At 40.9% G+C, this 12995-nt stretch overlaps 2 protein-coding genes across 3 annotated transcripts in view; both read left to right on the top strand.

The window, feature by feature from the left end:
- LOC308461138 (E3 ubiquitin-protein ligase TRIM39-like) overlaps nt 1-12995 on the top strand; it is a 51878-nt gene that overhangs the window by 28089 nt on the left and 10794 nt on the right. The gene's annotated exons all lie outside the window — the stretch shown is intronic.
- Nucleotides 2429-11034, top strand: LOC308461142 (uncharacterized protein). Of its 2 annotated transcripts, XM_080977805.1 has the most exons (8): nt 2429-2565; nt 2762-2827; nt 3742-4032; nt 6116-6202; nt 6815-6881; nt 7437-7492; nt 9816-9847; nt 10321-11034. In XM_080977805.1, exons 1-8 carry the CDS (start codon nt 2544-2546, stop codon nt 10396-10398), a joined length of 699 nt encoding a protein of 232 aa, XP_080833931.1. In that variant the 5' UTR covers nt 2429-2543; the 3' UTR covers nt 10399-11034. The 2 variants fall into 2 exon arrangements, with proteins under 2 accessions (XP_080833931.1, XP_080833930.1); XM_080977804.1 differs by lacking the exons at nt 9816-9847; nt 10321-11034 and having other exon boundaries at nt 7437-7761.

The following is a 12995-nucleotide window of genomic DNA, read 5'->3' as shown; positions in this document are numbered from 1 at the left end:
TGATCTTTCAAATTTTGGCAGCACCCTGTGTGAACCCAGAATTTGGCACCCTGCTGCCTCTCACCTTCTGTTCTGCTCAATTCATTGCGGGTAAAACACATAGTCATAGAGAAGCACACACTGGTATTCTGAAGGACCCCCCTTTCTTCTTATGTATGAAAAAGAATCAGGAAGCAGCTTCCTGGTTCAGATGCAATAATCCTTTGCAAGAATAACAAGTGATATCCACTGGTAATCTCTATCCCCCACCCCGAAACTCATTGAGTTCCATAATTCCATAATTATGTACTTTGTTTCAGAGAGTTATTGGAAGGTATCTCAATGTAGTGATAATTGGCAGTGACAAGCCAAGACACTTCCCATGGAGGGCAAAGTAGTGGGAATAGTGCTGGGCATTCTAGTAAGAAAAATTGTTTAGGCATTTTTAAAATCCATTTTTTAAAAAATGTTTCCCACTGCTACTTTGCTCATACTTTTAGCCATTACTGGTGTTTAAAAACCTCATTTGTAGAACCATAGATAGAAATCAGTCAAATCCTGTTACCAATATGAGAACAACATCCTTCTTTTTCAACAATTCCCCCCCACCTCTTTTGCCAGTGTCTTCTTCGTTAAACCATATTGGAATATTCACTAGTTAACTATCTAGTTCTGAAGTTAGAGAGCCCATAAAGAATGAGAGATAAAACATCAGATGACAATAATAAATGGCAATGTATTGTTTTATTACAGTATTTACTTATTTATAAAAATATTTGTATACCACTACAGTGATACCTCGGGTTAAGTACTTAATTCGTTCCAGAGGTCCGTTCTTAACCTGAAACTGTTCTTAACCTGAAGCACCACTTTAGCTAATGGGGCCTCCTGCTGCTGCCGCGCCGCCGGAGCATGATTTCTGTTCTTATCCTGAAGCAAAGTTCTTACACAAGGTAATATTTCTGGGTTAGCGGAGTCTGTAACCTGAAGCATATTTAACCTGAAGTGTATGTAACCCGAGGTACCACTGTATATGACTAAATATACTGTATATATCACTAAAATAACTAAACATAAATATAACAAACATACTGTACAGCAATCAAGCATAAAGCCATACTATAAAACTCTTAAGAAGTCACTAACAAAAAATCAAAACATCTAAAATGGCACTGACCGATCGCAGGACGCTTTGTTCTTGTTTCTTGTTTACATCCAATCACCTGCTTTGATAAGGCAAGTAGCGCCATTCCTGCCAGCTGAGCCCATGGGCCGAACACTCAAAGACTGCACAATGGAGACTTCACTAGCTGAGGATGATCGAGCCGCTGCTGCTCCTTGGCCAAAATAATTGCTGCTTGTGAAGCCAGCAGGCCGGGCAGAGCTGGAGCTCAAAACCCTCGCTGCTAATGACTTCACAATTGATCCAGCTTAAAGTGATTTCAGCTCAGGTGTGATTTTGCTCTGGCCAGGCGAGGCAAAACAAGTGGCAATGATCTCGTGTTTTTTTTTTTTTTTTTTTTTTTGAAGGTGCAGCCATGGTCACGAGGTGAAAAAGGGCAGATAGAACCTGATGAAGGAAAAGCAGGTAGGGCTCCAGGTGAGGGCTGTTTAAATGACCAGGGACTGGCCCCAGGGGAAGCCTGCGTGCTCCATCGGTTCTGCCCCCCTGGCCCAGCCCATGTCCGAGCCTGCATCACCATTTGCCTATCTGGGGTGCAGGCCAGGATTCGACTCCTTATATGTGGTGAGAGCCTATGCCTCCGCCACCTATTTGGATGGGGCACTGATGTCACAATTCCCTTGTTGAGGCCTTAGTGAAGCCTCTGCTGTCCCGCAATGCTGCCACACCAAAAGGGTGAATGGACTTGCTCTACCCAGTTTCACAGTAGAAACTGCTAGAATAGGGACCGAGGCCCTGTGGCATGGGGGTGGCCATACTACACGGGGGTGGTTTGTGTGCATAGGTGTGTATCTTGGGCATTAGCTGCTGGGGTGCAGCCCCGTTCATTTTATACTGGAAAAATGTTTTCTTTTTGTAGCCTTAGAAGGAATTTTCAACCACAATTAATGTCTGACTCTTCTCTCTATCATGTGAACTAATTTACTCATTTTCAGAGTTTTCTGGTGGGGGGTAAATGGGATAACAGATGAAAAGCTGCCTTTCTGACTCTGACCATCAAATATTCTCTAAGTGAATGTGCCTGAGGGTCAGAGATCCTGTGGTACTTTAGCTAATGGGGCCTCCTGCTGCCGCGCAATTTCTGTTCTCATCCTGAAGCAAAGTTCTTAACCTGAGGTACTATTTCTGGGTTAGTGGAGTCTGTAACCTGAAGCGTCTTTAACCCAATGTACCACTGTACGTTGATTAGTTCACCAGAAGGAATTACACATCTTGACTTGTAGCTGCAGCCACATGTGAGGGTGTGCCCTGGGGGAGGGGACAGAAACATGCATGCTGCAAATGTCTTGATCATTTCCATCTCGTCTGTGAGAGAAGTAGAAGGACCTGAGAGTCAAGAGTTGCAACATCAGATTGGGAAGCCAACTCCTGCTCTGCCCTGATGAATCTCTTCTGGATTCTCTGTAAGTTTGGGAAACTGGGAACGGAATTCACGAATATGGTTATTCGAAATTTCCAGGGATTGTTAGAAAACACTTAAGCCACTCCAAAAAAGCTGAAGTAAAAATAGTAGGTTAGGAGAATTCTTAAATCATTGCTCTGCCCTTGTTATTTCTTGTTAAAACATTGTGTTAACATATTGTATGAATGTCATTGCAGGTGCTCTGCTTGCAAATCACTGGTGTTTGGGTGATGGCAAAGATTCAGAGCTTTGCACTTCGACAGGTGAGTTTGAGCCTGTGAAGCCTGTGCACACCGGTAAGTATGTAAAGAACTGCAGGATTGTGCGTGTGTGTACAACTAATAAACATCTTAAGATGCAATATAAAAGAGCACAAAGAGAAGTGCTAGGAAAGCAAAGAAATGAGAAAGAAAATCATGCCGATACAGCAATCTACGTACTTTCACAGAACTGCTCGAATATTCCTCCTCCATTGCAATTAGGTTTTCACTTGCTCTCTGCATTTCTTTCTTTCTTTCTTTCTTTCTTTCTTTCTTTCTTTCTTTCTTTCTTCATTCTCTAGGTGAACTTCCTGCTCATGTTTTCATATTAAATGCAACTTTGGCTCCTGAGGTGAAAATTATCTTCGCAGTATATGTTTGTCCATTAGAGGTTGTGCTGACCAAATTTCCTTTTTGTAAGGATGGGGCTCTTATTTCATCCAGAAAGCAATATCCCAAAATGATCAATAAATAGTCTATGCATTGTTGAAGAATGCTGGCCAATATTCAGAGTTGCTGTATCCTAAGATCCTCATTCTATTGGAAACAACATAGGATTGCCTCATAAGATCTTTTTGCTCATTTAACTATTAATCATCTATATTTAAAAATAAATAAATTGAGAGTTTACAACCCCAGATTTCTAAATAAAAATAGAGGTGGCATTAAAATGCTTTAAATAAATAAAACAGAATAGAACATTGCATGCTACTTTCCCCAAAAAGAAATAATTGAAGGCAGTATACAACAAACAATTGGGGGGGGGGGCAATACAGTAAGACAAAAATAAAGGTGATAAAGCAATTTAATTCCACACGATTACTCAAATGTTCACTCTCTATTGCAACTACATTTTCACTTACTCTCTGCATTCCTTTATGCTCTTTCTTTATTTCTTCCATTTGTTTGTTCTCAAGGTGAACTTCCTGCTCCTGATTTATTCTTGAACGCAACTTTCGTTCCTGAAGGGGAAATTATTGCAGTACTATGTGTGGCTCCTGCAGAGGTTATGCCGACCAGATTTTTTTTCTGTAAATATGGGTCTCCTGTTTCATTCAAGAAAGCAACATCTCAAAATGCTCAATACATAGTCTATGCATCGCCAAAGAATGCTGGCCAATATTCCTGTGGTTACCAGGAGAAGGATGCAAAGAACCACAAGAAGACCTCTGCCCTCAGTGTTGCTCAGAATCTGATTCTCCAGCCAGGTAAGGTTGTAGAAATGATGAGACTAGGAAGGGACCTGCAAGAGAACGTTGCATGGTGGGATAGTCCTGTTTAGAGTTCCAACTAGCCAGTCATGCCATATTTCAGCACTGTCCATTTAATTCACCACCCATTTGGTTTCTATTCCCCTATGACAAGAGTTAATCACAGCCACAGAGCATGTTCAGACTTCCCTGGAGCACATTCATATATTTATCTAAATGAAAGTAGGTGCTGTTCTGCATCTATGCAACAGATGTAGGAGGATCTGGCCAATAGCATGGAGATGACAGCACTTCTCCAGGAAGACTGCTTAATGGCGTATTAAAAATAGGTATTACTGTCAGACAGCTTATCTGAAGGCAGCCCTGTTTAGGGAAGGTTTTAATGTTTGACACACTATTGTATTTTAATATTTTGTTGGAAGCTGCCCAGAGTGGCTGGGGAAGCCCAGCCAGATGGACGGGGTATAAATAATATATTATTATTATTATTATTATTATTATTATTATTATTATTTGATGCTTTTGCAACCTGTTAAAAATATTCATGATTTATGTGTCTAGCCTCTAGGGATGGGGCTTAGATCAGCCTAAGTCCATCTTGTTTCATTTCTTTTGGCACATCATGTTTTTCTAAAGAGTGTGTGAAAGGTTACATGTGTTCTTCCTTCCAGCTAAGTTATACTTTGAGTAGGCCCAATGAAACAAATGGTTCTTAGTCATAACCATTGATTTTTTTAGTTCAAATCAAATCCATTGTTATGATGCACATTAATATACACATTTTGTATGCATTCCTCAAAATATGCATTTTTCAGTGTTTCTCAATGCATTTCCAAATAAAATACACATGTTATATTAAAAAACATATATCTGTGGGCCCCTTTTGTGGCAAAACTGCATTACAAAATCCAGAGAAGTGTGTGATCCAATCAGTAGTTGAATTCTGATCCACAGTTCAGTTTGGCACCACTGACTTGATAGAGCACAATTAGAGCTTTGCTGTTCTTGATGGGATGATGAGCCATGCTTTTCTGATATTGTCCATTTTTCTCCTGCCCAGCTTATTATGATTCGAATGGTATATAAGCAGCATTAGTGCGTAAAAATACTTATTTGATTGATTGATTGTTTATTTGATTGTTTGCCATTTTAAATCTGAACACAAAAACAACACAATGCAATTTATACTCAAACACAATCATGAAAATAAAACATATTTTTTATCATTTCCCAACAGAGACCATTAATGCCCTAAGACCACATTAATAGAATCTTTTTGTCACTGTAGAAAGTTTGATAGCACTCTTGATGTCAGTGTCTGATTTTTTCTTCTTTTTTGATCAATGATTGCCATCAATTGAGCCAGTTTGGTATACAGAGAAAAATGGCTAAATATTTTATTTATTCAAAAGATATGAGGGAGTAGTGCTGCCTGATTTAGTCTTGCCATTAAAGGTAAAATTCCTGACACCCCAGCCTCCCCCCCAAAACAAACAAACAAAAAATAAATTTAAAGAAGTAGCCACAGGCACCCTGTTCCCTTTTAGATGGGCTCCTCGCCTCCTGCTCTGTGTCCTGGAAAGGGGAGCAATTATCCTTGAGGCAGCAGCTATGGACACTGTGGCTCTTGAGGGGAGAAGAAGGTGGGAGCAGAATAACTGTCTATTTTTTCCTCCCTGGAGGCTGGCAGGAGCCCGGGGCTACTCTCGCCCTTTTCCCACCGTCCTCCATGCTCCTCTACTCCTCAGTTGGGGATGCTGCATGTGGGGAGGTGGGGAGCACAAGCACGCTTTGGGTCTCCCACATAAGGGGGGGTGTCATTCCTTCCGCTGCTCAGTGGGGGAATATGGGGGGGGGCAGGTTGCCATACTTACAGTAAATTCCGGACATCTCTTAAAATTCAAAAAATTCCCCCAGGACGGCATCTTAGGCATCCAATTTCCTTGCATATCTGGAATTTTCCAGACGTATGGCAAGCCTAGCCTGATTTAGGTGGGGCTAATTTTGGCTTTGTGAGGGAAACTAAATGAAGATTCCCTTTTCTTTTTTGATCTAATTCAGGTTCTTCTTCTTTTTTTAGCAGGGCCAAATTGGGGAATTATATTTGGAGGTGTGGGTGGTGCCATTATGGTGTTGGTACTTTTAATCTACCTTTTGGTCAAGAAAGGTGAGTGATGAAGAAAGGTGAGTGATGGTAACCTGAAACTATGATAATCTACCATGAAAAGGGTTGATTTTTCAAGTTTCAGCAAATCTGATAACTGTGTAGGGGTGAGGAATAAATTCTGTTCCCATTTGAAGTGACCTTACCTAATTCACACTTACAGGAACAATATGTGAACTGAAACACAGTTTTCCTTCAAAACACACACTTGCAATGCAAGTCTCCAACCAAAAATGTTGGAGAGTAATATCCGTGTGCATAGATTTGTGTGTGGGAGAAATTGTGCACAAACATGCATATGTTAACAAAAAGAAAGTACAAAACTGAATTCTGTTAGGGAAAATAGTTTATATTCATTTGACGGACTGTTCATTTAGAGGAGTGGCTTCAACTGCCACTCCTCCTTCATGGAACTGCCCCCTGCCTTTACTAAAACACCCCCCAAAAGCAATTTTTTGATTGACTAGCCTAAGATCCAGGACAAAGCACCGCCTTTCAGAAATTCCACCTGGACGTCAATTCCGCCTTTGAAATCCCAGTAATGTTTGGGGAAATCCAGACATATGTCAGCCCTAATTTATGACAGCTTCTTTGCCTTTCTTCTTTTTGTTTTAGTGCTGTGTCTTCAGAGATCTTCAAGGCAGGACAGAGCTAATACTGAACACATTCCTTACGATTATGTGTAAGATTTTCATTTCTTCATTCACTTTATTTGTTTGCTGCTTTTCCACACACAAAAATCATGCTCGGAACAGCTTAGAAACAAAGAAAATGGGAATATATTTCAAGCACTCCAAAAACAAGTTCATAGTAACATAGAAAATGATCTTTTTTCATGCACTTTGTTCAACCCTATTGTTGAGAATGCGTGAGGATTTTTGTTTCTTGTTTTTTTACACTTTCTCCTAAACTTTTTTCTGGCAAGGTTCCTGCATCTCCCCACTGCCACTGTTGGACAAATAGCAGAGAGACGTGCTACAGGGGAAGAAAATACATGAATGAACTAACAAGAGTCTTCTGCTGTTGCCTAAACACTTACATACTGAAGCTTCTGTTCTTATCAGATGTAAAGCTTCATGTGACTAAACCAAGTTTAAAAGTTCAGATCTCCTGCATTTTGTATCATTCATGGTTGTGTGAAGGAATGCAGATCTCATCCTTCTCAGAAAAGGATTTCTGCCTACAGAACCAGTAAATATGCAGCATCACAAATGCATTTGCCTCTTGTTTTTCTTAGGGAAGAAACTGCAGTCAAGGACAACAGCAGAAACCTGGCCTCTGAAGAAGTTCAGTGTAAGATAATTCTTTTCTCTCTTTGGACTGAGGGTCATGACAACCACACTTGCATCATGAATCATGCCACAAGTCTAGCACACAATCAGAGGATCTGCAGAATGTTTAGCAACTTTATATTTTTTGGTCTGAAGAGTTAAGTTTGCAGACTTTGCAACTGTGGAAAAATGCTCTAAAACCGAGTATATACATGTTTCTGCTGAAAAACTAGGAAGAGATATATGCGCTTCACTTAATCATGTGACTGTAATGTGTGTTTGAAATATCTAAAATGAATCATAGAATCATAGAGTTGGAATAGACCACAAGGGCCATCGAGTCCAACCCCCTGCCAAGCAGGAAACACCACCAGAGCACTCCTGACATATGGTTGTCAAGCCTCTGCTTAAAGACCTCCAAAGAAGGAGACTCCACCACACTCCTTGGCAGCAAATTCCACTGTCAAACAGCTCTTACTGTCAGGAAGTTCTTCCTAATGTTTAGGTGGAATCTTCTTTCTTGTAGTTTGGATCCATTGCTCCGTGTCCGCTTCTCTGGAGCAGCAGAAAACAACCTTTCTCCCTCCTCTATGTGACATCCTTTTATATATTTGAACATGGCTATCATATCACCCCTTAACCTCCTCTTCTCCAGGCTAAACATGCCCAGCTCCCTTAGCTGTTCCTCATAAGGCATCGTTTCCAGGCCTTTGACCATTTTGGTTGCCCTCCTCTGGACACGTTCCAGTTTGTCAGTGTCCTTCTTGAACTGTGGTGCCCAGAACTGGACACAGTACTCCAGGTGAGGTCTGACCAAAGCAGAATACAGTGGCACTATTACTTCCCTTGATCTAGATGCTATACTCCTATTGATGAAGGATTAAGAACTTTGAATTCAAGTTACTTTTTAGTATTGCTATACAATCCCTTGGAGGTTTCTGTGTGAAAGGCAGAATTTAGTTTTAGAATACAAATATTATGTTCTGGAACATGAAAACCACAAATTTAATTAAGTTTTAAAAAATCCTTTCACTCTTCAAACTTAATGAAAGGTACAGTGGTTTTATTTTGTTATGCTGCTGCATTCCAATGAGCTCAGATGTAAACCCTTATGTCTCCAGGAGAAACTAGATTTTTCTGCGGTTAAGTGAAGCTTCTGGTTCATGCCTGCCTACAAAAATGGTAACACATTATTTGGTAGAATGGGCTTATTTATAGAAGTTGTGGGCTGTGGGAGAGAATGCTCTCGCCGTGGTTCCTCACCCACGTGACTCATTCAACAAGCACGGATGCCCACATAGCTGTTTTGGAAGGCTTCTCTCAGTGTAGCCTTACCAGAATGGTTGAATTTGATTGCGACACACATTTCCAGAGAGCTATTTTTGCAGGCCTATAGTATACAACTGTTTCTGTTGCCCTCTCTGACCTCTTAGTCAGATGCATTCTTAGGATAGCTCCTCCGTTCAGACACTGTTTTTGTTGTTGTTGATGCAACAATCAAAATAATACATCTTAATTGACTTCCTTCCAATTACCCATCCTGGTTCTATTATTTTATACCTATTTATACAAGTCCACAAAATCTTATACTCCTACCTATTTTAAAAGACATATTCATGTTATTACAAGTGAACTTTAAAAGTTCGATTAATGTAAAAACCTATACACAAAGCTCAGAAGATTATGCTTTAAACATTTCCCTTATTTAAGAAAAAGAAGAACCATCCAGACACTGTTGGATTATAACTCTCATCAGACCCTGCCGAAATGCCTGTTCTGACCCTCACTGTCGGATGAAGAACTCATACTTTCTGTTTCTGTCAAACCCTTTAATGCATAGACCTGGGTGATACCCAGGAAAAGCAAGAGTAAAGGTACAGCAGGTGAATTGTATGGTTAAGTGTGAGCTGAGACATTGATCCAAGGAGCTACACACACCTTGCCTCTTCCTTTTGAAGAGTAGGGCAGAAACAAGTCTTGACATAGCAAACGAGAGGTGTTTCTGCTCTGGAAAAGCAAACTGGGAAAGCAAATTGGCACTTTGGTGAGTGAATGGGGCCTGTGAGGTGTGTTTGTGTCAGTGCTGACTGATTCTCAGACACCTTCCCCTGAAGAAGAAGCTCATTACTAGCAGGAGGAGTCAGTGATGGCAATGGCATTTGAGGAGCTGCGTGGGCATTGCTGTATTTGAAGCAAATGATGGAGCCTGATGATTAGGGATGAACCACTCCTAAAAAAAAAAGGTTGATACATGTTACGATTGTACACATACACATAAGAACACATACTTATACACATCCTTGAAATTTTACTGTGTGACTAGACTAACTTGAATTTGTTTTCAGATGCCAAACTTACAGGAGTCCTCCAAACAGCAGTGAGTAAAATGTCTCAGCCAAATCTGGGGTGATCTGTCTTAGTGCAGTAGACCTTATTCAATTCTGTCTCTGTTTAGTTTACCCAGGGCTGTTCAGGGGTAGGGGGCTGTCTGGTATACTTGCTCCAGGACTCGGAGGGCTAAGCTAGCTGGGGGACCCTGCCAGGGACCTGCTGGACTTACACTGTCATGCCAAAAACTTTATTCTAACAAAACTCCCTCCCTGGTCCTCAGACAAGCTCTGCATTGGCCTGGTATTACCAGTAGGCTATTGTAGTTTGCCCCAGTCACACCCCCTCCTATGTACCAAGGACCCTGGAATACTGGGTAAAACTACAAGTATATTCCAGATATTCTTTGGGTAGGTTAGCAGTTCTTTCTTGCCATAACAACAATTGGCCCCAAATTACTTCTGTCAAAAAGTCAATATCAGTAGGTAACTGTTATTATTTTTTTTTTTTCAAATTTCCAAGCCATCACCATCTGGAAATATAGAAACAACAGCCTATGCAACTATTGTACATGCTCCATTGTACATGCAACCTGCCTGAGAGACCTCAAATATTTCACATGCCGATGCTGCATCCTTACAATGCACGACAATTTACGGGAATTGATAATATGGAAGAAGTTTGCAAGTGCTAGAGCTGGAGGAATTTGGAAGCTTTACAGCCCCCAGAAGATCTGAGAAGACTTCCATCAGATTTTTTTTGTTTATTATTTTATTTACTCTTTTCCTGCCTTTAACCATGCAAGGAACCTTTTTTTGGTTTCCCACTGTTATGCACACTGTTATGCACACCATATCCTCCTGGTTGTGTCTGATTGCAATGTCATTGGTAATGTCAAACGTCAAATGATGTAACCACAGGTAGATGGAATTATGAAAAATACCTGGGAATTCTGCTTGCTGACATCCTAGGCCTATAAATATGGATATCATAGAAAGCATAGAAATCGTGGCAAATGTATTTTGCCTATTGGTTTGTTATATAGGAAGATGAAGTAACCAATCTCTCCTTCACACATGAGAATGTTGGAGATTATCCTATATTCCAAATTAGCAGTGCAGTCCAAGCCCAGGATCTGTCCAGATAAGAGAGTTTAGAGAGCCTTCTAGGCAGTTGTGGCTGTCCTGTGCAATACCTTCCCATCAGATGGGAAGGAAATAAACAACTATGAAGGCAGTCCTGTATAAGGAAGTTTTTAATGTTTGATGTCGTATCGTGTTTTAATTTGTTGTAAGCCACCCAGAGTGGCTGGGGTAACTCAGATGGGTGACATATAAATATATTATTATTGCTATTATTTTTAGATTTTCCCAGCTGAGCCATGGCAATGCTGGTTAAGTTCCCTGTGATGGCTGAGCTGGAGATATATATCAACATAAATCCCCACTGGTGAAACATAAGCCAGTGTAAGAGTTAAAATGGGGTGGTAGGAACATGATGGGGCAAGGCAAGGCATACTCTTATTCCAAATGCAATCTAGCATGATCATGTGACTTAGGGCCTAATTCTCAAAACCTGGGCCCACACTCACCTGCCAGTTCAGGGATAGGGGTTACAGACAGCAACAAATGTGGGTGCCCCGGTTTCACTTTCAAATGTGTAGACTCATGAAGTTTGAAATTCAAATACAAAACAACAACAATGATAATACTTTAGCAAGCCAAGTAGGGTTAGGGTTAGGGAGTCCATTCTTATTCTCATATAATGTGGTTCTAGTAATTATACACACACACCAACAATATCCAACAAGTCCACAAGTCACATATATATTGCAGCTACACATAGTAAATCTTACATAAGCACATATCTGGATTTCACCAGCTGTTTAGCTGAAAGCCTTGTTAGTTACTGGGTGCGCTGCATGTCATGTTACCATTGAGCAAGGATGAAGAAAATAAAAGTTCTGAAGGAAACTTTGAGAACCATGTATCTGAAAGCTGGACAGTGAAAGGGGAGTTACTAGAAAGTCTTACACCACAACAAAAGACAGTGTGTGTTTAGAAGCAGAAATTTAAATATACTGGTAAACTATAAGAGAGTGGCACAGCTAAATCTGTCATATGGATTTAAATCAGCCTACTCAAACCTGATACCCTTCAGAAGATGTTGGACTCTGAATTCTAACCAGTGGAGAGAGCCAATAGGCTTCTCCACCAGCAGGAGACTACTGTAAGAGGTATCTATCAGTGGATCTCACTGGGGGCAGTGGAGCCATCCTGCAAAGCCACCACTTACCAGTTCAAGGGCTCAGGTGCTGTTCTACCTTGTAAACAGCAAGTACACCTTGGGCTGTGCTAACATTTCCATTGTACCTGCTCTAAAGAACCCTTTGGTGGTGGCACAATAAGACATACCTCCAGAAGGAAAGCCCATGAGAACTTGACATTGTGTGTTCTTGACAGATGCCATTTCTCAATCTCAGGATCTAAGAGTAAATGTAGTTGTGTACATCATATGTCTGTAGATGTGTCATGAAGGCTGCCAACATTAACCCGGTCACATGGGAATCCCTTGCAGATGACTGCAGTGCCTAGAGTCAGACAGTCAGGTTGTACACCCACAGCAGTGACCAGAGGAGGAATAACTGCTAGGAGGAGCACAGAGAGAATAAACACCATGGAGCCTCTACAGCAGCACAACCACAGGAAAACATGTGTCCCTGGTATCAGTTGCCACAGCAGGCGCTGTAACTTTCCAACAGGTTGACCTCACTATTGAAAGCGCACTCTTCCATGTGGGTGCCAATCACATCAAATTATTGAGAAGAAAGAAACTATAGCTGAGTAGAAATAGATTTGTAGCAAGCAAGGCAATAAACAGGGCTAAGCTGCACATTCACTGCATTAATTCAGATTGCCTGTTCTATCGTGATTTAGAATGAATGAGCTGTGTGCCTGCATACGCTGCTGAATCTCCTCCTTTAACATTAGTAGCATAAACAAATCAGGAAAAGAGGGACGTGACCAGGAGACTTGTGTGACTGCTTGGGCTGTTGTCCTGAGGCTAATTGTTGCTGCAGTACTTCAAGGTCTCTGTTCTCCCTTCTTAAGGTTATCTTTAAACCAGACTTGGGATAGAGAGTCATTCATATTGGACTGTCCTTTCAAATAAAGCCCTGTCATCACTGCATTACCTCT

The sequence above is a fragment of the Podarcis pityusensis genome (genome assembly GCF_964106645.2).
Source record: "Podarcis pityusensis genome assembly, chromosome: 13".
Classification (NCBI taxonomy): Eukaryota; Metazoa; Chordata; class Lepidosauria; order Squamata; family Lacertidae; genus Podarcis; species Podarcis pityusensis.
Note: the sequence above shows the minus strand (reverse complement) of the source record. Positions and strands in the feature narration are given on the sequence as shown.

What these genes read in the sequence shown, in the direction of transcription:
- LOC308461142 (XM_080977804.1), top strand. Translation starts at nt 2,544, where the DNA reads ATGAATCTCTTCTGGATTCTCT. An exon ending in GAATCTGATTCTCCAGCCAG is followed by an intron (nt 4,033 to 6,115) that starts GTAAGGTTGTAG and finishes TTCTTTTTTTAG; the next exon opens with CAGGGCCAAATTGGGGAATT. An exon ending in CTACCTTTTGGTCAAGAAAG is followed by an intron (nt 6,203 to 6,814) that starts GTGAGTGATGAA and finishes TTTTTGTTTTAG; the next exon opens with TGCTGTGTCTTCAGAGATCT.